Here is a 27,981-nt window from a genome sequence, read left to right as displayed (position 1 = left end):
CTCCCTATCGACTCTGTTCAAAGTAGAATTCAGTGTGGGCTGAGGGCTCACTCTCCTTGGTAAGTCGCAGGGGCTGCTGGGGTTCAGAGGAGCCAGAGAGGAACCAGCCAGGCCAGGCAGCAGCCTCGAGCCTGAAAGCAGGGCCTGAGCTTCTCTGGAAGAAGGTGAAGCGGGTGGCCTCTTCTCCGCCCCTGTACAGGTCCTCGATGTTCACATCCTGTGGGGACAAGGCAGAGGAGGCTGGATGGGGCAGCTGACTGTCATCGCTCGAGGCTTCTGGGAGTTGGCCAATGAGGGAACCAAAAGGTGAGTCTTTCTCCAGGGAAATTCCCTCTGCAGGTTCTAGGAGGAAGGGTCTGGGCACTGGGTGCAAAGGGAGATGGTGGAAATCCAAACAAGAGGGACATGTGGACCTTGCTGGACCACAGATGGGCATAGAGATGCCAGAGCACCCTGGAGGTCCATAGGGGCCCCCAGCACAGGGTGCGATTGCTCACTTCCAGCTGCAGGGAAGGCCCCTCCCCCGTCTCCACGCATGCCAGGCAACGGCTACCTCCCTGGACCCCCAAGAAGATAGGGAACTTGGTGCGTTCCAGGCCTCTGTTGGGGAGTATGCAGATGGTCTCTAGGAGGGAAGAAGAGAAGAGAGCCAGGTGCTGAGGGGACCCCAGATTGCAAGCTCTTAAGCGAGCTTAAGAGCTCAGGTAGGAAGGTTGGGTAGGAAGCTCGGGTAGGAAGGAACTGGGCCAGGGCACAGCTGACCTGGCCCCTGCATGCAGGCTGGGACTCCTATCAGGGCCCTGATCCCTCAATGGGAGAGCTTTCCCTGCCTCAATTCTCACTGTCACTGGAGACAGAAGGGGAAGGAGAGCCTGGGGCAGATGGAGTTTGTATGAGTCCCAGGAGGTCAAGGCCCCAGATACTCACCTGCATGACAGTTGTCTGCATCGGGATCTCCCACCAGGAACTGGCCATCTCTCATGTACAGAGCCTTCTGCTCTGCATCCTTAATTCTGGAACAGGAATTGATGCTGATTGCCCACTCCCTTCAGACATCCCGGGCCCCCCAGCCCTTCTGCCCCAGGCTCTGAATGACCTGCTCATTGGCAGTTCTTCTGTGTTGAGTCCTGCCCCAGGCCACGGGTGCGAGGCCTTGCACCATGGCCACAGAAGCAGAACCTAGAACCAAGATCACCTGCAAAGTTGACTGAGCCCCTTTGTAACCATTCCCAAAAGCCCCCCTGATCATCACTAACAAGCTTCCTGACTCCCAATTAAGCAAAGACACCTGCTCCAGTAAACACCCCATAACACCCTAACCAATCACCCAATGCCATCCTTCCAGCAGGAATTATCTTTGTCCTGAGGCTATAAGAATCAGCTATTAACTCACAAGAACTATCTTTCCCTGGTCTGTCAGGAGGTCAGCCCATTGCACTTGCAGTAAATCTCTGCTCTTTGTTCTTAATAAACTCACTCCCTTCTGAAATGCTCTCTGGAAATTCTTTCCCAACCCGCACTTAGACTGCCCCAACATCCTGCAGGTGAGAAGAAGGGATGCTACTCCATCCAAAAGTAGGTCAAGACTAGGTTAGCCATAGGCTATAGGAAAGTTCTCCTGGGGCTGGGCATTTTTCAGAGACTGCATCTCTGTGTTTACCAAGCCTGGACCCTGTCAGGCCCTCAGGGCAGTGATGGGAGCCAGGGTCTTCTCACTGAGGTGTACAGAGTTTTCCTGACCCTCCAGCCCTCCAGCATGCAAGTATGTAAGGGGTGGGGCGGGGGGGTGGAGTAGGCCGCTTTGGGTGTACCAAATACAGATAGTCAGCAGAGAGTCAGAGCAGGGCCCTGATGACTGGCAGTGGGGTTGGCAGTGGTTCTAATGATCAGTGTGGGAGTGTAAACATGTGCAGGGAGGCTGAAAAGGAACGATGGTGAGTCTGTGCAGATCAAAGCCACGCCCACAAGGTTAACCCATTGCTGGCTGGTTTCAGAGATGGCCATCAGTTGCTCTCAGGCCTGGGGATGCTCCTTACCTTCAAGGGCAGAACCTCTGGGCCAACACCACTACTTCTAGGGGACTCTTCTTTCTCAGTAACAGCTAATTATAGTACCCTGAGCTCATGACTGTATGTGTTTAAAGCAGGTTCCCTTGTATAATAAAAATGAAGATCTGAAAAGAACCTGTTTTGGCAGCTGGCCTTCTCCCTCCAACCTCAACTACCAGGAACTGCCATCCGCATTCTGTTCAGGGACAGAACCCAGGCTAGAGACCCCAGAGAGCTGACATCCTGTTTTGTCATTTGCAGGCTCCATGCACATGTGTCTTGCCTTCTCAGCCATGCTGTAACTTCCTGGAGGCCCTGACCAATCCCCCATGTCTAGGAGAGGATGGGGCCACAGAGAAGGCAATGTTCCCAGGTGCCGTTAGTGGTAAAGGACCTATCTACCAATGCAAGAGACCTGGTTCAATCCCTGGGTCAAGAAGATCCCCTGAAGGAGGGAATGGTTACCCCCTCCGAGTATTCCTGCCTGGAGAATTCCATGGACAGAGGAGCCTGGCGGGCTACAGTCCATGGGGAGGGACTCAGTCGCAAAAAGTCGTCATGGAGAAGCTGAGGGAATGCATCCCAGGTGTTAACCCTATTCTATTTTTATTATGCCCAAATTCATTCCTTGAAGGGCTCATGATAGTTTACAACAAAAAACACAGATAATAAAGTGGTAACTGAAAAGTAAAGACTCAAATATCAAATGAGAAAAAAATAAGAATTAGAAGCCCAGAACGGGAGTAAAAACCACAGAGGTTAATATATGAAATGCTATCATTGAGATTCAAAATTATCTCTGAGCTTTTAGAGAGAGGACGCTGAAGCAGTACAGAGAATGTGAGTCTGAGTCCTAGTCCTGTGTGACATCAGGTACTTAATAACCTTTTTGAGCCTCAGTTTTCAAATCTATAAAATGGGTTTAGTAACACTCCCTTGTAGATTTCTCAGGATGAAGGCAAGGCAGTAGGATGGCTGGCTTCTTGCAGAAGCTCAGGGAAGAAAGCTTCTGTGATTATGGTAAGTGCCTTAATTATGGGGCACTTGAGCTTTCTGGGTGAGAGGGAACTTCATCCTTCTGACTCAGCCTTCTTTTCTTCTTTCTCTCTCATTCCCAGACCCCTGATTAGGAAAGGTAGACTCCAGGAAGACTTACATGTAGTATTTTGCCATGGGGAGGGAGCACATTCTTGCAAGCAGGCTTACTGGTCCTCACTGAGGGGGGAAAAAGGGCTGTCAGAGTGTGAATGGATAAAAAAGATGTACATATACACAATGGAATCATAGCCTGTCATAAAAATGAATGAAATAATGACATTTACAGCAACGTGGATGGACCTAGAGATTATCATACTAAGTGAAGTAAGCCAGACAGAGAAAGACAAATATCATAAAATATTGTTTATCTGTGGAATCTTAAAAATAACACAAATGAACTTATTTACAAAACAGAAAGAAATTCACAAACATAGAAAACAAGCTTATGGTTACCAAAGGGGAAATGAGAGGCATAAATAAGGAGTTGGGGATTAAAATATACACACAACTATATACAAATAGCAGAGACATTACTTTGCCAACAAAGGTCCGTCTAGTCAAGGCTATGGTTTTTCCTGTGGTCATGTATGGATGTGAGAGTTGGACTGTGAAGAAGGCTGAGCACCGAAGAATCGATGCTTTTGAACTGTGGTGTTGGAGAAGACTCTTGAGAGTCCCTTGGACTGCAAGGAGATCCAACCAGTCCATTCTGAAGGAGATCAGCCCTGGGATTTCTTTGGAAGGAATGATGCTAAAGCTGAAACTCCAGTACTTTGGCCACCCCATGCGAAGAGTTGACTCATTGGAAAAGACTCTGATGCTGGGAGGGATTGGGGGCAGGAGGAGAAGGGGATGACAGAGGATGAAATGGCTGGATGGCATCACTGACTCAATGGACGTGAGTCTCAGTGAACTCTGGGAGTTGGTGATGGACAGGGAGGCCTGGCATGCTGTGATTCATGGGGTCACAAAGAGTCGGACACGACTGAGCGACTGAACTGAACTGATATACAAATAGATAACTAATAAGGACCTCCTGTATAGCATAGAGAATTGTACATATATACCGCTGCTGTTGTTGCTGTTTATTCACTAAGTCTTGTCTGACTCTTTGAGACTTCCATGAACTGTAGTCCACCAGGCCCCTCTTTCCATGGGATTTCCCAGGCAAGAATACTGAAGTGAGTTGCCATTTCCTCCTCCAGGGGATATTCCTGACTCAGGGATTAAATCCATGTCTCCTGCTTAGCAGGCAGATTCTTTACCACTGTGCCACCAGGGGAAACCCATCTATCTATCTATCCATCTATCTATCTATGTATAACTGAATCACTTTCTGGGCACCTGAACCTAACACAGTATTGTAAATCAACTATAATTCAATTAAAAATTTTAAAAAAGAATGGCTGAAATTTTAAGAAAAGAAAAGGGAAGGTGGTGGAGCTGGAGAACAGATACCCCAAAGGCCCCAAATCACCCCATCACAAGGCAGAAAGTTCTCACCAGGAACTTGTCTATCGCTGGCCTCTGAGAATTCACCAAGGTGCCCCCAGTCCAGCCAGTTCCAGGCCCTCTGAATCGCCTTCCTTTGAGGCCATGCAGGATCACATCTAGCTGAGCTGGCAGGAGTATGAGCCATGACCGTGCCCTGGGGCCAGCTCTGGGAAACAGGTTGGAAGGTACCCCCAAAGAGTTCAGCCAAGAGACATTCCCCAGGGCTTAGATGGGGGTGGGTGGGCTCCAGCATCACAGTTTGAGGAAGAACCTGGCTTAGACCCTGTCCCACTCCCCAGCCTGGCCTTAGAGACACCATCCTGACTTCCTCTGGGCAGCACTTCTAGGAAGAACCTGCAGCCTGCACCAGGGATGGGCAGGATCTCCCTGCAGGTAGAGAGCATTGTTCTGGGGGATGCTTTGCTGAGACTGTGACCTACCAGAGGTTATCCAAACTCCCCCGCTCTATTCCAGATGGAAAACAGCACACACATGAGACACAGACTTGTGTTCTGGGGAAGAAATTGTCCAAAAACTGAAGCCAGTGACCTCTATACAGATCTCAGACCACAGAGCTTCACACAGCTCCGCTCCTGCCAGTTGGATCATCTGTCCCTAGAGCTTTTCCCTGAAATGATCACTTTCAGAAAGGCCATTCTAGAATCCAGCACAGAAAGAAACCCAGAACCAATCATGGCATGAGGCTGGGAGGAGTTGGAGAAGAGTCCAGAAAAGTAAATACAAGGATGGCTAGGGCTGAGGCTAAAGAATAGATCTGATTCTCTCACCAAGGAAGAAGGGAAAGAGAAGAGAAGAGGAAAGAAAGGAGAAACATAGAGGAAATGGGAGAAAGGTAGAAATGAAGAAGCAGGGCTCAGAGAGGGAGAGGGTGATCCTGAGCAACATTTTGGGAATCTACAAGATGGAAGTCCTGCAGATGGCAGGACTTCCAACCATCTCAACCTCCCTGAGCTCCTGGCCTGGATGTTAGAAGGATGCTTGTAGTCAAGGTTCCTTTTAGTACAGGACCTGCCACTTGATCACCTTGAACAGGTCATTTCCTCTCTCTCAGCTTTGCAGTGAGAGTTTGAGCATTGGTAAGGACAAAGGATCATGGGACACCAACAGGAGTACAAATTCTGGAGAGATGTTGGTGATGTGAATCAAGGTCTTAAAGCATTCTGTGTACTTTGTAATTTCATCTGTTTTCCATATTCTAAGGGAAAAATAATGAATTGCCCAAGTATTTAATAATAAAGATGTTCATGGCATCATATTTTATAATAACAAGAAATTGGAAATAATCTATCTTCCCATAATAGGTGACTGGTAAAAATGGTAAATAAGAAAGTGGAGGCTCAGTGATAAAGAATCTATACAGGAGACATGGGTTCAATCCCTGGGTTGGTAAAATCCCCTGGAGAAGGAAATGGCAACCCATTCCAGTATTCTTGCTTGGGAAATCCCATGGACAGAGGAGACTGGCAGGCTACAGTCCATGGGGTCGAAAAGAGTCGGACACAATTTAGCAACTCAACAGCAACAAAAATTATGGTAAATAAGAAAGTATGTGTACATGAAAGACAATGTTGTGGAAAAACATTTTATGATATATGAATGTTCAAAATACCAAGTGAAAAGTGCAGGTTATAAATAATGTGTGTATTATGTTTCCATTTTAATCTACCCACATACATAGAAACAAAGATGATCAATATTTTACAGCACTTATTTATGGCTGACATGATTATGGGTGATTTTTATTTATTTTAGCATTTCAACATTTTCCTTTATATGAATATGAATTTCCTTTGTGAATGAATGAATGAAAGTTGCTCAGTAATGTCCGACTCTTTGCAACCCCATAGACTGTAGCCCATCAGTCTCCTCTGTCCATGGAATTCTCAAGGCAAGAATACTGGAATGGGGGAAGTATATGCTAAGTTTCAATTTTTAAAAAAATGAAGTTTTCAATCCAAGTCATTAGTTTTCCAGAATGTGCCTGCCCATTGAATCACCTGGAGGACTCTTGAGAAGTACTATTTCCTGGACTAAAGTTTGTTGAAGTTACTTTGTTATCAACAGGGCTGGGGAAATGGTACAAGAGTTCAGTTCTTCTCACTCTTAAATGAACATATAAATCATCTGCAGCTCTTGTTAAAATACAGATTCTGATTCCCTAGGTCTGGGGTGACCTAAAACTCTGCATTTCAAACATGCAACCAAATGGTATTAATACTGGATGACACTTTAAGTGTCAAAGGACACATGATCCCCCAGCCCTTATAGGCTGACAGCAGCATGGTCTTGATGCAAACCCACTTGATGCTGCACTCACTCTCAGCCAAACTACTGGAGAAACTTTGGTTGGAGCAGCAGAAATATGGGCAGCCTGGTGCTGTGCCAAGGGCTGGCTGCGGTAGACCAAGTAGAGGGCCAAGCGTCAGGCCAGACAGGCTGATGACTCCTCCTCTTGGTCAATGTCAACTCAGAGCCAACAGAAAGTCAAGAATGGTCCAGTCCAGCAGGATCTCTGGGACTCTAGAAGCCTCTTTTCCTGGTCTGGCCTCAAACCTGTTTCTCTCCTAAAGACCCCCAAATCAGGAATCCCTGCCTGGGGTCTTGGTATAGATTATGATATATAGAAGTGAGTAGGAATGAGAAGCCGGCTTCTAGTTCATCAGAGAGCCTGGGTTCCTGGTGTGGAGCATCTGCCATAGTTCTTCCCAAAGTACCACATAGTCCCCAAAGCTTTGCCTTCCCAATTGTCTCCAAGTGACCTTTCATTGGACGTTAGGCTATAGCCCTCTCTGGACACCATCTTTGGATATCTCAGTTCTCATCAATTCACCTGTCCTGGACCCAATATCACCAAAAAATATCCCTGGGCTTCCTTAAGCTCTTTTGCACATCACACTCACATTGATCCCACCCTCTCCTTCATCCTCTTACACATTGTCTTCATCGAATCTGTTCTCTCCAAGACCAATATTAACTTCTGTAGAGTCAAATCCAATGACTTTTTTGATTTGTCAGATCTTTGGCAACTGCCTCCCTTGGATCCCTTGATATTGATTCACACCTCTCCATTCTCTGCTTCTCAGCTCCATTATGGATTCTTCCTTTTTTGTGGGGGTCATCCCTAAACCTTGAATTCACGAGCTAACATCCTAAGCACTTTCCTTTCATATGCCATGGAGCTACAATCCATCCATTTCCACAGGTGCAATGATCATCTTTCTCTGACGCCTCCCAAGCCCAGATTGATCATCCTCCTTTATCTCCAGCAGCCTCCAGGATACCACCCTCTGGATATCCTGCCATCATTCTCAACCAAATGCATCCAAAGTCAAATTCATCTTCTCCTCCTCCAAGTCCATTCGTCCCTCCCGGGATCATTTCTCTTGCTGCCATAATATTCCCCTAGACAGTGAGATCAAAACCTGAGAACTGTTGACAACTTCTCCTACCTTCTTGACTCTATGACAGATTTATCAACAAGTTCCAATAAATTATATCTTTAACATATAACCTTTGTTTTCTTCATAGCCATTAAAATTGTGCCTATACTCCTGGTTTCTCCACCTTCAGTACAGCCCAACCTATCTGAGGTTTCTGGACTTGTATCTGCTCTCATCACATCCCCACCCCACTCCAGTCTACAGTGGTTTCCCACTGTATGATACACTTTTCTAGGTGTATCTCACTTCTCCAGGGACACTAAACCACCTCCCAGACAATGAGACTTCTTTCTTATTTTCCTCATAGGTATTTTCAAAGTTATCTTTGATTTCCCTACCTCCAAAGTCATCCCATCTAATTGTTGTCCATTCAGATCTTTTGGCATTAAGGTCACTGGACATGGATATAGATAATTATAGATGGATAATTATAGAGGATGATCAATCTGGGCTTGGGAGGCATCAGAGAAAGATGATCATTGCACCTGTGGAAATGGATGGATTGTAGCTCCATGGGATATGAAAGAAAAGTGCTTAGGATGTTAGCTTGTGAATTCAAGATAGATAATAATATACCATAATTATAATACCATTATTATTATCTATAGTTGAGTATCTAGTTCTGCCTAGTTAATTATCAGCTCAGACTTACAAAGTCATGTCACTTAACCTCCAATCTTCAGTTTCAGCATCTATAAATCATGGAATTAGAGTATGTGGTTATTAAAATTCTTTCCAGATCAAACTATCAGTGATTCTATGACTCAATGTTTAAAGACTATTTTCTTTACCATTGCAATCCTACTCTGAACTCCCACTAAGTTTCATTGTGTTATTTATTGTTTTATATGTAGACATTTATTTCCCTTATTAAATTGAACAGGCTCTTTAGGCCACAAAATAAAGCTTGTAGCTCTCTCCACCTGCCCCAGCTGAGATACATCCATGCTTACAAGTAGGACACACACTGCAGATTCAAATGGAAGGTTGGTTCTAGAATTAACTCTGCTACAAGTTTGTTCTGCCACCTTGGAAAGTCCCTTTTTGTCCCTAGGCCTCCAATTTCTTATCATTAGAATGAAATGCTGGGCAAGATAAATAGTTTTCAAAGATATTTTAAGTTTCAAAGAAAAGTTTTCATGGAAACCTAAGGAAAATTAAATGGATAAAAGGTACCCGCTTAGCAGAATCAGAGAGAAATGGAGATATGGGAACCCAGTAAGCATTGACCACTGAAGTAGGCACTGGGTGTATATCAATCTCAACTTCCCAATTTATCCCTCACTACACCTTTCCCCTTGGTAACCAAACACTCTACTCTATATAAAATAGATAACTAATAAGACCCTATTGTATAGCACAGTGAACTCTACACAATATTCTGTAATGACCTAAATGGGAAAAGAATCTGAAAAAGGAGTGGATATATTTGTATATCTGGAGAAGGAAATGGCAACCAACTCCAGTATTCTTGCCTGGGAAATTCTATGCACAGAGAAGGCTGGTGGGCTAAGTCTATGGAGTCTCAAAGAGATGGACATGACTGAGCAACTAAACAACTAAGTGGATGGCTACCCACTCCAGTATTCCTGCCTGAAAAATTCCATGGACAGAGGAGCCTGGTGGGTTACAGTCCATGGAGTTGCAAAAAGTTGGACAAGACTGAGCAACTTTCACTTTCACTGTGTTAATAGATAGTCTCTCTGTATGCCTAGAAGGATCTGTGAGTCTGAGATCCCTGGAAATTAACAAATTAATTAACAAACCACGCCCTCATGGCAGGTCTGATGGAAAGAAAAAGATAAACCATCAGTGGGGTAGATGCAATAAGCCCACAGGTTTTTACACTGGAAACTGATTGTTCTAAATAACAAGGACGTGTCTGTGTAGATGCCAGTAAAGAATGGACTCTGCCTTGGCCCTTACCTCCCTGGCTACCTCTCAGAGATAGGGGGAGCCTGATGTTTCTCTCAGCATGCCAAGCTGCTGACCCCAATTATTTGGTGCCTCCTGAGTTGAAAGAAATGTCTTATGAAACAGGTCTCATTCATTTGTACAAGGTGCTGACTGGCTGGCGAGGCCAGGGTCTGGTCTTGGGTGGCTGGGAAATTTCCCCTCCTTCGGGAAATGTGGGAGAAGGAAATGGCAACCCACTCCACTATTCTTGCCTAGAGAATCCTGTGGTCGGAGGAGCCTGGTAGGCTGCTGTCCATAGGGTCACACAGAGTCAGACATGACTGAAGCCACTTAGCATGCATGCCGGGAGCCGGTGAGGCATTCCACTCGTGACAAAGGTCATGAGAAAGGAGGCTCGGCATACGCAAAGGCGGGATCGAGCCTCAGGAGTCCCCCCGGATATTCTCGAGCATCTACCCCACCAAAAACCAGAGTTTGCCTACTTTATTGCTTTGTGCTCTCACCTCTGACTTTACTGGGGGCTGTCCCCCACCACCATCTCGCTTTCTCTGTCAAAGAGTTAACTTACAGCTCCAATTAATAAAGTTTCTGGGCAATCAGGAGTGTTTAAATCTAAACCCCTCAGATAGCTCTCTAACTCGCCTGACAAGTTTACCCGGACACCTACAGCTATGCATATGATTGTTTACAGTCTCCCAGCCTCGAGAGGCACGGGAAGCTTAAGATATTCAAATAGCTTAGAGCCTCTCAGAGAGTTAGAAACTGTCAGAATAAAACTAGTAAAAGATTTCATTGATGAGCCAATGCTTGTTGCCAAGTTTCCACATCCCCTGAATTGTATCCTTGAATGTGTATTAATTAATATAGTTGGTATGTAGAAAAAAATAAGTAGTGGCCTTGGTGTTAGTAACTTTAGACCCATAAGGTAATAAATTCTTTCCTTTGTAAACCCATTACACATCCGCCCTATAGGAATACAATTTTATCTTCGGAAGATGGCGCCAAACCTTAAAATAATTACTCTTAGAGAAAATAAGTCTTTGTTGATAAGTCTTTGTCAAGAGTCATAAAATGTTAATAAGCCTTTTGGCCAGAAGATGATGTAAATCACCTAAACCATTTGTATACGATAAATTTGCAGGAAAGAAACCCTGGTTTTTGATAAGGATCAAAGACTGCTGACTTTGCATCCCCTATTATCCTCTATGTGTAACTTAGGGTATAAAAGCCCCTGTTGAAAATAAAGCTACGGGCCTTGCTCGCCAAAGCTTGGTCTCCCCATGTCATTCTTCCCCTTAACTTCCAGCTGAGTCTCCATCTGGAGCGCGGATATCCTCTGCGACCAATTATTTGCCTGGGCTTCTAAGACCCACTCGAGAAGGTGTCTAAGGTGGGGCACCTTCCGCTATTTGAGAGGGCGCCTGCGGCCTCCGTGGTCAGAGCTAACCTGGTGTCATGGGTTATATTGATTATCCGCGTAAACCAAGCTACTCAGCTTCTTTTCTCCACTGAATTTTCCTACTGAGCTATCCTCATTCTATTACTCTTTATAGCTCTAATTAACATTTGAATAGGTCGCCTACGCCTTCTCCCCTTCGAATACCCTGGATCAGCCGGGGCTGGTCCCCGGCACATGCATTCATGCGTGCAAACATATATAACTGATTCATTTTGCTCCGTAGCAAAAACTAACACAATGTAAACCAACTATGCGTGCATGCACACATACTCAGTCACTTTAGTCGTGTCTGACTCTCTGCCACCCTGTGGACTGTAGCCTGCCAGGTTCCTCTGTCCACGGAATTTCCCAGGCAAGAATACCAGAGTGGGTTGCCATGCCCTCCTCCAGGGGATCTTCATGACCCAGGGATCAAACCCATGTCTCCTGCATTGCAGGTAGATTCTTTACCTGCTAAGCCACCAGGCAAGCCTGTAAATCAACAATAAAATTTAATTTTTTTAATTTTTAAAAATTAAAAAAAATATATATTAATTACACTGCCTCCCCCCTCCAAAGGCACTGGGGCATCCCTAAAGAAAATCAGGCTTCATCAAACATTGCTGGGTACCACTGGCCTAAATGATTTCTTCTGAAATTACTTTCTAAAATCCGTGCTCCTTGAGGACTCTCCTGGTGGTTCAGTGATTAACAATCTGCCTTGAAATGCAGGGGACATGGGTTTGATCCCAATCAGGGAACCAAGATCCCACAAGGTGCAGAGCAACTGATCACTTGAGCCACAACTACAGAGTCCGTGTGCCACAACAAAAGATTCTGCATGCTGCAACAAAAAATCCAATGCAGCCAAATAAATTTAAAAGTATTTTAAAATTTATTTAAAATCTGTCATCCTAAACATTTAAAAACCTTGACATGACTTAGCTATACCTTCTCCTCAAATTCTTCTATGTGTCCCTAGACTTATTTAGCATCCTATGATATCTATGTAGGGGATACCTTGCTAACTAGAGAGCTTGCCAGGAGGAATTAAAGGGAGGTTGCCAATCAGAGTTATTGATAGAGGGATAAGAAAAGAGAAAAAGAGAGAACACTGCTTTCCACCACTGACCTGAAGATCCTGGGTGCCTGGAACCTCCAACTGATTTCTCCAGGCTGTCTACACTGAGTTTATATTTCCTGATCAGGGTGGGTCAGCCTATAGCAATGTTTATAATTGGCTCCAGGATGGGGAAGAAAGGCATTGGGATTTTACAAGGTCTTTGGTACAGTCTAGCTAATAAGAAGGTGGGAACATTAATGAATGTTTGTTAAAGGGGAGAGAGCCGCCCATAAAGCCTTCGCAGAAGCCAAGTGCTGGGACCCTGCTCAAAGCTACTGTCGTTGATTGGTGGTTTTGGCAGCCAGATAAATGATGCTGGGGTCAGACATCTTCATATCACCTTCCCTTTGGTTCCCATGGGGCTCCATCTAGACTTAGGGAGGCAGAAGAGGCAAGAGTGAGTGTGTCTGAAGGGCCTAAAGACAAATTTTTGTCCATAGCCAGGCTGTGGCCATCAAGGCAATGTGAGAATGGGAGTTGATGATATTATGAATAGCCCCTGTTGGGAAAGATGAAAGGGACGTCTTTGTTTTTCAACAGGCTCTATTAATTGGTACCAGCTTGATGAGATGAATCTCTAAAGAAATCCACTGCAGTCAGAAGACATTGACCTTAGATTTATCCTGGGATTGAGCAGGTGCCCTGTGCCCTAGACTACAAGGGTATATGACACAGTGTAAGCAGGGCAGGGGTGAAGAACACCTGGGCCTCTGATTGATATTGCTTAATTCAGTCCATCTAGCCACTCATCTGTCCATCCATCCATCTATCCATCAATCCATCAGTTCATCTACCTATTCACCTATCCAACCATCAGTACATCTTCCCATCCACCCATCCATCCATCCATCTACCCATCCATCCACCAATCAGAATGTCTACCCATCTATCCACCCACTTACAAGGGGCAGAGATACTTAGGCATGGTATTCTCTGGGGACAAACTGCTTTATTGCAATTCTCCTTCATGGGTCATTTGCAAAATTTCATAAAGGCTTGATGAGGACAAGGGAGAGGTCAGTCCTATACCCAGATGTCTGCAGAGTGAGCAATGAAAAAATATGGGCAGAGGTGGAAACAGATTTCTGTTTCCTAAGGCCAATAGTCATTCTTCACCCCTTCTCCCAAACTCTTGTCCTCTCAATGGAAACCATCAAAGCACAGAGCATTCTACCAGGCAACCAATGAGTGCTCACTGAGCATTAACAAGACCTGTAACAGATGCATGTAAGACATGGTCCCTGTTATTAAGTAGCTTTACAGTCTGACTGGGGAGCTAAGTCATAAACACTTGAAAAGACCAGACTCTCTAATCTCTGAGCCCAGGGAATACTGAAGACAATAGAGGGGAGAACCTCCTTGAGTAGAAAGATAAATTCCTAGAATTGAAAGGGCTTTAGCCCTTTATATAATTCCTCCTCTTTCAACTACTCCTGTCAGCTCATTCCTGCTAAAGCCCTTTTGAATTCTATCAGCCTACAAGTGATACAGCAATCACATTTGAAGCTGGAAAAAGTTTCAAGAATGAGGAAGAATTTCAGCTGTTCCCTGCAGGGTGGGTCTATTTTGACAGGCAGAAGAGGGTGAAAGAATATTCTGGGTGGAGGAATAGTCTCCACATTTGACACTCTCTGGATTCCAATAATTTGCCAAACATTACACAAGGTGCTTGGAAACAAGCCGGGACAGACTTTAACTTGAGGTGATCTCAGGGGCCTCAGATCCCAAGTCAACTTATTACAAGGAGGGGGAGTTAGCATACAGGCGAGCACAAAGCACTGTCAGAGCTGATGACCACGGCTCTCAATTCAGCAAGGGCTCCTGGGAGGAGGTGACGATATGAGACCTTTTCTGGGCGTGTTGGCAGACAGTGTGAACCAAGTCTGTTCTCAGCAGCCCTGAGGGGCCTGTGGCCTTGCTGTCTGCTGCCTGAGGCCTTATGCTGCTTCTGGGCTGGAGCTGCTGAGGTCCCTGGAGCCAGACCCTCTGGCCTGGCCTCTCCCTCGCTGATCCTTCAGTGGCAGCTGAACCTGCCAGGCTGGTCTGACTGGTGAGGTGCAGAGGGGACACATGGAACTACCATTTGGGACCCTCCTCTGGCTTCTGCTATGATTCCCCATGGTTTAGGCAGAGACCCTGGAGTCACAGCCTCTGGGCCATATGTCTGAAGGTGCAAAGGTAGTTGAGAAAGATCTAAATCTTGTGGAAACAGAATATTCAACCAATTGAGTATGGTCAGCTTTAAAAAAAATATATTTATTTTGCTCAGCTGTGTTGGGTCTTAGTTGCCACACTCGGGATTTTGTTATGTCACATGGAATCTTCCATTGCAGTGCACAGACTCTCTAGTTGTGTCACTTGGGCTCCGGTAGTTGTGGCACAGGGGCTTAGTTTCTCTGCAGCATGTGGGATCTTAGGTCTCCAACCAGGGATCGAACCCACGTCCCCTGCATTGCAAAGCAGATTCTTGACCACTGGACCATGAGGGACGTCCCTGGTCAGCTTTTTAAGTTTCATATTTGGGGAAATAAAGGGATGGTGTTCATTTTGAGCAGGACAATAAAAGCACTGGAGAAAATTGCAATCATAATAAAGTAAATGATTTATTTCTCTTCCCCTCCATACTAGTCATGTATTGCTGGGTAACAAGTGACTTGACCCGAAACCTTAACAACATAAAGCAGGAACACTTATTTTCTCAGAGTTCCTAAGGACTGGGCTGAGCTTAGCTGGGTGACTCTGCTTCAGCCTCTCACTAGGTTACAGTCACTCAGAGGTGCATCACTTGAAGGCCTAGCTGGGCTGGAGGCTGAGCTACTGTCAAGGTCACTTGTGTGGCCATTGTCAGGAGCCTTCATTTCCCACCACTGGGCCTCCTTATAGGGCTGCTCACACAATAGTGGGTGGCTTCCCCCAGAGCAGGTGAACAAAGAAACAGACCAAGATAGAAGCCACAGTGTCTTTTATAACTTAATCTCACAAGCTGCATAACATCACTTCCATTGTGTTCTATTGGTCATGGAAACAACTGTGGTCCAATGTGGGAGGGAGCACAGGGGTGGGGCATGAATACCAAGCGACTGGGGATCATCAATCACTCCAGCTTCATTGTAGAACAATTAGAAAATACAGATAAATAAAAAGAAGGAAAGAAAAATCACCTGTAATAGCATTACCCTGACATTGCTAAAATGGAAGTCAACTCTTTCAGACTTTTGTTTCTATGTCGAAATATATATAAATAGGTTTTTTTCATTAAATTGCAATTACAAGATATGCTACTTTGTAACTCATTCTTCTCGCTCAATATGTCATGAGCATCTTTCCATGTGAAGAGACATCAGTATCTTGGGTTTTAATTGTGACTTGGATTTCAAAAGGTGTGACATGCCCATCTTCCGTCTTCTGAGTTGGAGCCACTTCCTCAGACACCACCACCCTCTCCCATCCATGGCTGAAACATGAAGGTAGAGAGGGAAAAGGCAGCATATGATGGCGGCTGAATTAAAGAGAAGGGGGCAGGGTCTGTGTCCTCAACTCTATGAACACTCTCCCTCTTCTGCACAGTGGGGACCTCGTGTGGCCGGCTGGTGGCCCTGATAGGCTCAACCAGAGATGTGCTGCCCTGTGGGGCTAAGAGCTACCAGGTACTTTATCACAGCATGGAGGGTTCCCACCACTCCCCTGACCCTGACTCATTAGAGGTTTATTTCATGGGGCTTTTTGAAGGATTCACACCAGTCGTGCCAATCAGCAGGAGAAGAAACTGTACAACGCCCCACATCTCAGAAGGATTTACCCAAACTGGGAAACAAGGGCAGGAAGACTGGCAGTATGCCCAGCCCTCAAAAGTGGGGGCCATGAGAGCAGAGGCAGAGTGACACCACGGGTGTCCTCCTACACCTCCAGCCCCTGCCAGAGCTGGCCTGCAGGGAGCCCTGGAGACATGTTGCCCTAGTCACATTGCTGGAAGTAGAAGTCGATGATGGGGTCGTCCCAGCTGGTGTCCTTCGGGAGTTGGGTGATCTGCAGAGGCTGGTCAGCTTCAGGCACCGTACAAAGAAACCAGCCTGGGTAGGCAGCCGACTCAAAGCTGGAGGTGAGCCCTGTGTCCCGCCGGTAGAAGGTGAATTTCTTAGACTTCTCGGCACTGTGGTAGAGCTCCATGATGTTCACTGGCTGCGGACAGAGGGCACGACAGGTGAGGGACAGGAGCAAATGGAACATAAGGAGGCAGAGCCATGATCAACAGAATCCTGTGAGGGAGAGGTGCCCCAGCCACAGCAGCAGCAGCAGCATCTTTGACTTAGTGAAGCCAGAGAGTGGTGAGAGTGCCCCGACAGGACCCACCTCTAGTTTCAGGGTTGGTTCCTGCCCTGTCCCACATGACAGGCACTGGCTCCCACCATGGACGCCCAGGATGACTGGAGAAAGCTTGGCATCCAGAGACCGATTGGGGACAACGCTGATCTCCTCACCTAGAGGAAGAAGGGGATGCGGGAACCTTGACTGCCCTTCCTCTCTCTCCCCAACTGTGGGATGTATCGGACACCCTCCCCCACGGCTGGGCAGAAGGGGAGCTTCATAGCAGCTGCTATGTAGGGAAGGGTGGTCTCCTAAGGTGGTCCAGTGAACGTCAAGACACATAGGACCTTGAAGAAGATACTATCTTCCACCCCCACATCCACTCCCTTGTCCAGAAAAAAACTTCAGGTCTCCAAACCGCAAGGGAAATTTGATCACCTCTTTCAATGCCCCTTGACCCCCCAGACTTTTCTGCTACCTGTCTTGATAAAACTCCCAATTAGAGTTATTTGGACATCTTCCTACCCTCCTGTGAGAGTCCTGAGATCAGAAAAAGGTCTCGTTCCTCTCTGTATAATTCCTCCATCTCTCTCTCTCTCTCACACATACACACAACCTCACAGAGAGCTCTACCTGGCCCTAACACCTGGTAAGAGTGTTCCAGGTGTGTGCTGCTTAGTGAGCAGGCCCGGTCATGCTGTGAGCACAAAGCCAGATGGTGCCACCTGCCCCTCTAAGTCCCACCACTCTGAGTGACCAAGGACCCTCAGAGAGCCAAGGGGACCCAGAGTAAAGAGGCAGAAACCCCCTCTCACATGGAAGTAAAGATTTAGACAGCCTGCATTAGTGCTGTCCTCAGCAAGGGCTACCAGGAAAAGGGATGTTGGACGCAGCTCCACCTACTGAGGAAATGACAAAACAGCCATCTTGGAAAAGAATCCCACCTCTACATAGAGGCTTCCGGGGCATGGCGCCATTCTGGAAAGTGTGGTAGTTCATTTGTCCTTGCTCAGAGCCTGGTTTTTTGATTCTCTATCTACTGTGTCAGGTCTGTAGGTTTGTGCCAGTGTTTTTAAGTCCTCTTCAGAACCCCTCCCTCTGAGCATATAGAGAGACCTAGGGAAGTAGGGTCAGGTTTTGGCCACCAACCTTTAATGACCTTCCCCGCTTGTAGGCCTCCAGCTAGAAGCTGATTATCATGCAGGTAAAGCACCTTCAATGCTGCATCCTTCATTCTGAAATATCAGGACAGGATGACACTCAGTTAGGGGAGGGGTTGCTCCAGCTTACCTGGTCTCTTGAGACTCCCCCAATCTCAGGCACTATCGCCCTCTCTTCCCACTGAGCATGAAGTAATGGCACAGCCTCCTCTCCCACCCCTGGGGGCACATACCTATCACCGGGACAACACCACAGCCTCCCATCTGAGTTTGGGACTTTCTCCTTCTCCCTCTGCAATCTTTTCTACACTAACCAGACTCTTTCATGTGCCACGTTGGGAAGGAAACTAAACTGTGGGTCAGAGTCCTGGGTTCTCACCCTGGCTCTGCCACCGTCGTCGCAATAGACAAATGGTTCACTCTCTCTGGGCCTGAGTCTCCTCATTGCTAAACTAGGAAGATGGGATAGATGCTGTTCAGGCCTTTTCAAGGTTAAAATGTGCCTTGATCAACTTCTACCTTTACTTCTTCTGCTTGGTGCATTTATTAATATTTCCATTGCCTATATAGTCCCTACTATGTGAAGGATTTCTTTACATTTAAAATTCTTTCATTTTGTTTTTCAAATTTAATTCACATTTACAATCTCAGTTGATTTTCTGACATCCTGTGAGGTGAAAGATATATTCTGAAGGGGGTTCTTCCAGATGTCATATGGGAAAAAAATGTATGCTATATACAAATTGGTTAAATGTTGGCTAAACACAAAGAAATCTCTACTTCAAAGTAACTAATATGCTGAGTTGTGCTACAATCCTCTTCGAAAGGGGACCTAGAAAACCTATTTTCCACATATCCTTGACTAAAGAGCACCACTATATAAAGCCACTCATAAGACTGGCTTCTCTTGGGGGCAAGCTATACTAGACCCTGAGCTCGGTGAGAGCAAGAGTCTTCTCATTCACTGTTCCAAGTCCAGAGTGGAGCGCCTGACTCAGCATAGGCCAGTGGACAGACAGACTGACAGAAGAGTTTTGCTAATGCTATTTTGTCCTAAAGGACAGTAAGGAAGTAATGCCTGAATTGACTTCACTTCATCACATTGGAGGGCGGGGATGGTAGGTAACAGTAGGGATCCAAGCTCCTAACTGCCTTTCTCATTATGATGGACGAGGCCACAGCTCTTTTCTCATCAGGTAACCCCCAAGAGGGAAGCCTGCCCCAGTCTGGAGAGGCTGGAAGAGATGGTCTAAAGGCAAGGAGGTAGGTGCCTGTTCACACCTTTCCAGCCACCCCCACTGTAGGCAATCCTGAGCATGCCCTCAGTGGAAAGACTGGACAACAGGTCTACCTGGAACTGCGCCCCTTCCCACTGGACACAAATCAGTCAGGGGCTCAGATACTCACCGGAAGCACAGCGCCCCGCTCAGGACCATCTTGAGCTTCCCGGTGTGTAGACTCTCCTATATTGAGATAACGGAAAATCTCAGGTGGAAATGGAGGCTGAGCTGCAGGGGACCTGGGCCCCCTGAGCCCTCTCCACCTCCCCCCTCAACCCTCTGCCTTGGCATGGGAAGAACCCCCAAGGAGCAGGGGAATTCTAAGTCTGGGGTCAGGAGAGGCGAGGTTCAGTTCCCCAGAGGACACCTTGGAATTCTCCTTTCTCCTGACGGAGCCCGTGCTGTCTGCCTGCTCCTCCAAGGTTGCCTCAGCCCTTTTAATGATCCCTAGGGAGGGGCCCCTGAAACTGCCTCAGTCTCGGGAGGAGCAGGATTTCCAGAGTGATTTCATACCACCTTAAGCTTCCAGAAACACCTGCTGCTCATTATCTCACTCAGAGAAGGAAAGTTTTGGAAACAGTCTTCTTCTTCGAGCAATTCTGAAGAACTTCCAGGGGCTTTCCAGCCCTTTGTGATCACTGAGCTCCTAGACATCTGGCCCTGCCAGACCCAAGGGCAACATGCAGTGAGCTAGAACAACCCCCTTTCCTCCTTTCTCCCTGCCCTCCTTCCTTCTCTCCCTCTTTCGTTTCCTCCCTCCTTTCCTTCCCTTCTTCCTTCTTTCCTGTATGCCTTTGCCAAGACTATGGAAAATGCTGGAGGTGGAGCTCGCCTGCTTAGGTACTGTTAAGATTATTCATTGTAGAAAAACCTGAAAATCCAGATTGACAAAAAAAAAAAAAAAAAAAAGAATTCTCGTCTCCAGCTTGTGTATCATCAGCAAACCAAGAACAACAGTTTTTCCTCTGCACATACATACCTGTAACCATCACTTTACACATACTACATCCCAGATGTGCTCTGTTTAGTCTCTCTGTCCTGTTCGACTCTTTGTGACCCCATGGACTGTAGCTTGCCAGGCTCCTCTGTCCATGGGGATTCTCCAGGCAAGAATTCTGGAGTGGGTTGCCATGTTCTCCTCCAGGGGATCTGTGCAACCCAGGGAAAGAATCCAGGTCTCCCGCATTGCAGGCAGATTCTTGACCGTCTGAGCCGCCTACCCTACTTTCAACTCGCTTTAGTCATGTAAGCAAAATAGCAGAATCTCTTTTCATATCAAGTATAATGATATACTTCCCTGGTAGCTCAGGTGGTAAAGTGTCTGCCTGCAATGCAGGAGATGTGGGTTTGATCCCTGGATCGGGAAGATCCCCTGGAGAGGGAAATGGCAACCCACTCCAGTACTCTCGCCTGGAAAATTCCATGGATGGAGGAGCCTGGTAGGCTACAATCCACGGGATTGCAAAGAGTCAGACACGACTGAGCAACTTCACTGGCTGACATAATGATATCAGAACATTGAAAAGCTGCAGAGTATTTCTATGCAACATCATTTAATTACAGCAATCAATTATTATTAGCCATTGTTATTATCATAATGTGTTATTGAAAATCTTTCAGTGACAAACATCTTTGCATCAACATCTTTGCTTGTGTGTCTGATTATTTCCCTTGAAAAAATCTAGCTTGGGCCATCTATTATTGCTCTTTCTTCAGTACATAACTGATAAAATAATGTGTGATTGTATGACATTTCGTGAAGTTTTAATCCTTCCATATGCTCCATGTAATGGATCTAAATGAAAGGTAAGGGTCAGTGCATAATAACAATTTAATTATGTCTTGAGCACCACATAAAACCATTTATTGTTAATGTAAAAATATTGTTTTCAGATGAATGGACTAAAATGTCCTAAAATGTTAAAAAATAAATAAAATATCACATGGTTCAAAGGGTAGGAATTCATCACTCATAATGCTGCTACTGTGATAAACACCTTTCAGAAAATTATATCCTTATGTAAAAATTATTAAGTTGGCCATAAACTGGCCAAATAGAAAAGACACTATTTGTGCAAATAATTGCAAAAAAGAACAAAACAAAAAAAGACACTGCAGAAGGAGTTGGCCAATAGGCAAAATGACTTTAAGCAAACAGGCTTTCATTTGTGAAGTGGTAATAGGGAAGGTTTTTTTTCTCCTAAAAAGGTAAAATGCCAACCGCTTGGTTTGCCCCCTGTGATCCCCTGACTCTAGTGAATTGCACCTGTGTGACCACAGGACGCTGCCATGGTGCTTCATCAAGCTCCCTCCTCCTTCTGCTAATAAAGAATGAAGCCAGTATGTGGTCCCCTTCCCCTCGTCCCCATGATGCTGAACATCCAGAGGGTTGTGCATAACAAGGGGGCAATACAGAGTGAAAGGATGGGGCAATGAATGGATGAACCAAGAAAATGAAAGAAAGAAATATAAAGCAAATCCCTGCTAAGAAAACTTCTGCAAACTTGAAAATAAAACACAATGATAATGGCATGTGCTCTCGGTGTTGTACTGGAGCATTGTCAAACAGTCCCACCAACAATTGCATAGTTCTCTGGGGAAAGTCCGTCTTTGTTTGACTTATCAATTACCATGGGTTAGATTATCAGACTCCATGAAGTTAGGTGTGAACTAAGAGAAGATTGATAAATTGCAAATAATTTCTGCCTGATAGAAAAGATAGTCCTAAAAGGTATCAGCTGTCAGTTTAGTTCACTTGCTCAGTCATGTCCAGCTCTTTGCAATCCCATGGACTGCAGCATGCCAGGCTTCCCTGTCCATCACCAACTCCCAAAGCTTGCTCAAACTCATGTCCATCGAGTCGGTGATGCCATCTGACCATCTCATCCTCTGTCATCCCCTTTTCCTCCTGCCTTCAAACTTTCCCAGCATCTTTTCCAATGAGTCAGTTCTTTGCATCAGGGGGCCAAAGTATTGGAGTTTCAGCTTCAGCATCAGTCCCTCCAATGAATATTCAGGAATGATTTCCTTCAGAATTGACTGCTTTGATCTGGGTACAGTTGTATTGCTTTAGAATTCATTAAGCAAGGTTTGTTTTTTTTTTTTTAAATTTAAGCCAATCCACTCCATCATTTCTTTCCTGATTGATCATATAAGCTTCTGTTCCTTGACTTACCCTTTGAATCAGCTTTATCATCCTTCCAGTTCCTTCATTTATTAATAATGATATATCTTTGATGCATGCTCATTGTATGTTTGTGTGAAAGTCATGTTTTGGATTTTTTGAAAATTAAACTGGCATTATATAAAACAATGTTCCTTTGCCCCAGATTCACACACCATGTGTCGTGGTTTTCAAATATATACACAGATTCTTTGATACTCCACCCTTTAAGAAGCGGAGCTTAATTCTCTTTCCTTTGAGTGTGAACTGGATTTAGTGACTAAAGAATATATTGGGTTGGCCAAAAAGTTCATTTGGATCTGTCTGTAATATCTTATGGACCATGGAGGTGCCCAGAGGCTGTCCCAGCCTGCAGAAGGGTAATGCTCCCAATGGAGACTTCTCACCACCTTTGAGTGGCAGTGCCCTGGAGGTGAGTGCAGATCCTGTCCTTGATGGGGAGATAAGGATTCAAACAGTGTAAGAGTACACACCTGTACTACTAGGTAAGCACACATTCACAAACAGCTTATTATAGCAAAATGGTCATTTTTATTAGTAAGATAAATTAAACGATAATTAAAATAGCCAATATTCATTTGATGTTCACTATGTCCCAAGAACTATGTTTAGTGGTTGGCCTGAATGTTCTCATTCTGTGGTCAGAACTGCCCTGGGTAGTTAATACCATAATTATTATGCTTCATTCATGGAAACCAAGAATAGAAAGATTAACTTTCACCTGATCAGTTCAGTTCAGTTCAGTCACTCAGTCATGTCCGACTGTTTGCAACCCCATGAATTGCAGCACGCCAGGCCTCCCTGTCCATCACCAACTCCCAGAGTTCACTCAGACTAACGTCCATCGAATCAGTGATGCCATCCAGCCATCTCATCCTCTGTCATCCCCTTCTCCTCCTGCCCCCAATCCTTCCCAGCATCAGAGTCTTTTCCAATGAGTCAACTCTTCGCATCAGGTGGCCAAAGTACTGGAGTTTCAGCTTTAGCATCATTCCTTCCAAAGAAATCCCAGGGCTGATCTCCTTCAGAATGGACTGGTTGGATCTCCTTGCAGTCCAAGGGACGCTCAAGAGTCTTCTCCAACACCACAGTTCAAAAGCATCAATTCTTTGGCACTCAGCCTTCTTCACAGTCCAACTCTCACATCCATACATGACCACTGGAAAAACCATAGCCTTGACTAGACAGAACTTTGTTGGCAAAGTAATGTCTCTGCTTTTGAATATGCTATCTAGGTTGGTCATAACTTTTCTTCCAAGGAGTAAGCGTCTTTTAATTTCATGGCTACAGTCACCATCTGCAGTGATTTTGGAGCCCTGGACCTATAATTAATATTAGAGTTAGAATCAAGCCCAGGAAACCTGAATCCAAAGCTATTGACTCCAAAACACAACACAGCAGTCAGAGTGATCTTTTCATAGTCTGAGTCAGATCACAGCCCATCTGCTCCCAGAGTCTCTAAGAGTAAAAGAAAAGACTTGGCCATGTTTTCAAAGCCCCACGAAATCAGGCCCTCTTTAACTCTTGACCTCATCCTTTCACCACTCCATGCAGTACATTCAAGGCACATGAACCTCTTGCTCTTTCTTGAACAAGTGAGGCAAGTCCCTGCCTCGGGGCCTTTGCACTGGCCATTCTCTCAGCATGGAAAGCTCTTCTCCAAGACATCAGCATGGCTCACTCTTTTACTCTTTAAAGTCTTTGCTAAACTGTCGCCTTCTGAACAAAACTTACACTCACCACCCTAAACTGCTCTCTCCTACTTCCAATTCCCCTTTCCATGCTCCATTTCTTTGCACAGCACTCACCACTTGTAAGCACATTGAATAATTTGGGTGTACTACTTATCAGCTCCCCTGCCAGTCCTGTTGGAAAACAAACTCAAAGGGAGATGTTTTCTATTTTCTTCATTGGCATATTCTAGACACATAATGCCTTTGATAAATGATGCTGCATTGACATTGAGTAAATTACACACTGTATCATGTAGAAAAAGCCAGACAATTGCCTAACATTTTGTTCACAATTATGATTTTATTTCTCAGAGATTTTTTTTAAACTTTTTTTGGGAATATAATTGCTTTAAATTGTCTATTAGTTTCTGCTATACAACAATGTGAATCAGCTACACGTATACATATATCTCCTCCCTCTTGAACCTCCCTCCCACTCTCCTATCCCATCCCTCTAGGTCATCACAGAGCATTGAGCTGAGTTCCCTGTGCTATACAGCAGCCTCCCACTAGCTATCTGTTTTACACATGGTAGTGTATGGAGGTGCTTCCCTGGTGGCTCAGATGGTAAAGAAACTGCCTGCAATTCAGGAAGCCAAGGTTCAATCCCAGGATCGGGAAGATCCCCTGGAGGAGGAAATGGCAACCCACCCCAGTATTCTTGCCTAAAGAGTCCCATGGACAGAGGAACCTGGTGAGCTACAGTCCATAGGGTCATAAGGAATCAGACATGACTGAGTGACCAACACTTTCACTTTTCACTTCAGTGTATATATGTCAATCCTACACTCTCAATTCATCCCACCCTCTCTTTCTCTTATTATGTCCACAAAACTGTTCTCTTCTGTTTCTAGTCCTGCCCTGCAAATAGGTTCATCTGTACCATTTTTCTAGATTCCATACATATGTGTTAATATATGACATTCATTTTTCTCTTTCTTACTTTACTCTGTATTGATGCCTTTGACTCTTCATTCTCTTGCTGTAACAGTTAAGACCATAGGTGGACAAACTTTGGCCTATGGGCTAAGTTGGGCCCACTATTTGTTTTATTGGAACAACTGTCATGTTCACTTGCTTAAACAGTCTATGAACACTTCTGTACTACAATGAACAACATTGAATATTTATGACAGAAACTACAGAGCTTACAAAACCTAAGATACTTCGTACCTGGCCTTTGAGAGAAAACATTTGCTGAAGTCTGGTCAAGACACTCTGGATCCAAGTCCTAAATGTGTCACTTATCAGTGTGTATTTTTGATCAAGTTATTGAATCTTTCTGTGTTTTGAAGTCCTCATTTGTGAAACAGGAATAAAAATAGTATTTACTCAGGTTGTTGAGCTTAAATGAGTTGATATATGTGATGTACTTAAAAGAGTGCCAGGCACATTCATTCAGGCATGTTTAGTGGCTCAGTCGTGTCCAACTCTTTGTGACTCCATGGACTGTAGCCTGCCAGTCTCCTCTGCCCATGGAATTTTCCAGGCAAGAATACTGAGTGGGTTGCCATTTCCTTCTCTGAGGGGATCTTCCAGACCCAGGGATCGAACCTGCATCTCCTGCATTGGCAGGCAGATTCTTTATCTCTGAGCCACCTGGGAAGCCTGCCAGGCACATGGTAGATGCTTAAATGTCAGCTACATCATCACTACCACCAGCAGCAGCAGCTACGTGGCCTTGGGAATTTTCTTCTTCTCTCTGATGTGATGATTCATCTCACCTTTTTGTTTCTCTATAAAAACAGAGTAATAGGCACTTCACTGGGTTGTCACGAGGAGTGGATGAGACAGAGGCTGCGAAGAGCATGGTAGGCACTTGGCACGAACCCACAGACACCTGCTTACTGCCCTCTTTGTGTTTCCCTGTCTCCTCCCCAGGTACATAAAGAGGAAACTGGGAACATAGCAGAGGCCAGGTTCACATTCCCCTAAATTTGAGGCTGGTTCAAGATCAAACACTTCCTTGCACAGGTTAATGCCCTTACCTGGGCCAGAGAATGAGAAAGCCCCACCCCAGTCTGGCTGAGAGGCCATAGCACATGCTATGGGATTTCCACGTTACTTACATTGGCTAACATTGGCTGCTCATTGAACCTGAGTCTCCTGCATTGCAGGTGGATTCTTTACCAACTGAGCCACCAAGGAAGCCCTCTCTGTTCCGAGCATCACTAAGGTGAAAAAGTGAAAGGCACCATCTCAAAAGCAGTACAGGCATTGTGCCTGGGGTCCTGGGAGATGAGCACCAGTCTTATTCGCATTTGACTGATAAGACAAAATGAGGCTTAGAGAGTTTGGTTCACAAGATCACAAACTAGTATGAAATGGACCCAGTATTGGTCCCCTGGCAGTTGGATTCCATACTAACTTGTCCCCCCTCCCAAGCTCCATCCCCAACTGTGAACAAATAAACCATGGAATTCTACGGATTCAAGAGACAGAGGAAAGTGGGGCAGAGATGGGAACTAGTTGATCTCCCTCTCAGGGTTTTGTTTGCAGGAAGGATCAAGTCTCCAGAAGAACAGGGGCGTCTTTCTTCACAAGAACAGGAAAGACAGTGGGAACCCCCAGAGTTGGTTCAGAGACAAAAGGCTTCACCAGTACAGACAATACAGTGGTGGACAGGACTTCCCTGGTGGTCCAATGGATACGAATCCTGCCTGCCAATTCAGGGGACACGAGTTCCATCCCTGATCCAGGAAGATTCCACATATCACAGAGCAACTAAGCCCCTACCCTCTAGGACCTACAAACCACAATTACTGAAGCCCATGCACCTAGAGCTTGCGCTGCACAATAAGAGAAGCCACTTGCAGTAAGAAGCCTGCACATCACAACTGGAGAGTGCCTTGCTCAACACAGCCAGAGGAAGCCCGCGTGCAGCAACAAAGACCCAGCACAGCCAAAAATAAATTAATTTTGTAAAAAAGAATGTGTTGGATTATGGAATTTTTTTAAATGCAGTGCTGGACATCCAAATGGAAAGGATTGCTCACCCCCTGGGATGACTTCAAGGTGTTTAGGACATCCTCGAAGGACCCTGCCTGGCACAGGAGAGACAGTGGCAATGCACACACAGCCTCCAGGGAGCCCCAAGCAGAAAGGGACCTCCTCCCCCGACTCCAGCCACAACCTGTGGTCACTGTGGGAGTGACATAGGGGAAGGTGCCCCTGGGCTCTTAGCACATCTGAGAACCCCTGGGCTCCCCATGAGGTCACAGGAAGGTTTGAGGTCTGGGCACTGGCTGCAGTTGAGTGCCTTGTTTCTGCTTAATTCAGTGGCATCTTCCAGTAGGGGAGGGCTGGGGATGGGCCAGTTCTACAAGCAGGGATCAAGGAGTGTGTGGGTGACCCAGGAGGCAGGGTGAGGTTCTGTGTGTGTCACACCCACCCGACAGTTTCTCCTGACTGAGTCACCAGGGCAGGGCCAGAGCCACTGGCAAACTCCTTACCCCAGATGCGGATAAGACACTCCCAAGCAGGTCCAGAGGTTTCTGTCCTCTGCACCTCAGAAGCCCCCAGAGCCTAAGGACTCCCCTCCCATGGGTTGTGCGGTTTGGGCACGACCAGACTTCTGTCTGAAGAACAGCTGGGACTTGAGCCAGATTCTGGACCTGGGTGTGAAATTGGAATTAAACTAAAAACATGGAAGGGAAAAGCCAGCCGTTCAGAAAGAGGGCTGGTCTGGCTCCATTCTCCCTGGGTCCTCCCCACCTTCTGCCTGTCAAGTGCCCTAAGCTCTGTGTGCATGGCCATGATCTCATCAGAGGGCACTCTCGGACAGGGTGGATCAGGCCAGC

General features: G+C 45.8%; 2 protein-coding genes across 2 annotated transcripts; both read right to left on the bottom strand.

The window, feature by feature from the left end:
- Positions 1-4: 4 nt before the first annotated feature.
- Positions 5-3,236, bottom strand: IL1F10 (interleukin 1 family member 10). Its single transcript, XM_055539105.1, has 4 exons — positions 3,205-3,236; positions 928-1,013; positions 498-625; positions 5-217 (listed from the first exon to the last, which is right to left on the bottom strand). Exons 1-4 carry the CDS (start codon positions 3,234-3,236, stop codon positions 5-7), a joined length of 459 nt encoding a protein of 152 aa, XP_055395080.1.
- A 12,228-nt stretch (positions 3,237-15,464) lies between these two features.
- IL36RN (interleukin 36 receptor antagonist) lies at positions 15,465-19,527 on the bottom strand. The gene is made up of 4 exons (XM_055539104.1): positions 19,392-19,527; positions 17,974-18,059; positions 16,870-16,997; positions 15,465-16,698 (listed from the first exon to the last, which is right to left on the bottom strand). Exons 1-4 carry the CDS (start codon positions 19,418-19,420, stop codon positions 16,474-16,476), a joined length of 468 nt encoding a protein of 155 aa, XP_055395079.1. The 5' UTR covers positions 19,421-19,527; the 3' UTR covers positions 15,465-16,473.
- Between the last annotated feature and the right edge of the window lie 8,454 nt (positions 19,528-27,981).

The sequence above is a fragment of the Bubalus kerabau genome, chromosome 11, assembly GCF_029407905.1.
Source record: "Bubalus kerabau isolate K-KA32 ecotype Philippines breed swamp buffalo chromosome 11, PCC_UOA_SB_1v2, whole genome shotgun sequence".
Taxonomy (NCBI): domain Eukaryota; kingdom Metazoa; phylum Chordata; class Mammalia; order Artiodactyla; family Bovidae; genus Bubalus; species Bubalus kerabau.
Note: the sequence above shows the minus strand (reverse complement) of the source record. Positions and strands in the feature narration are given on the sequence as shown.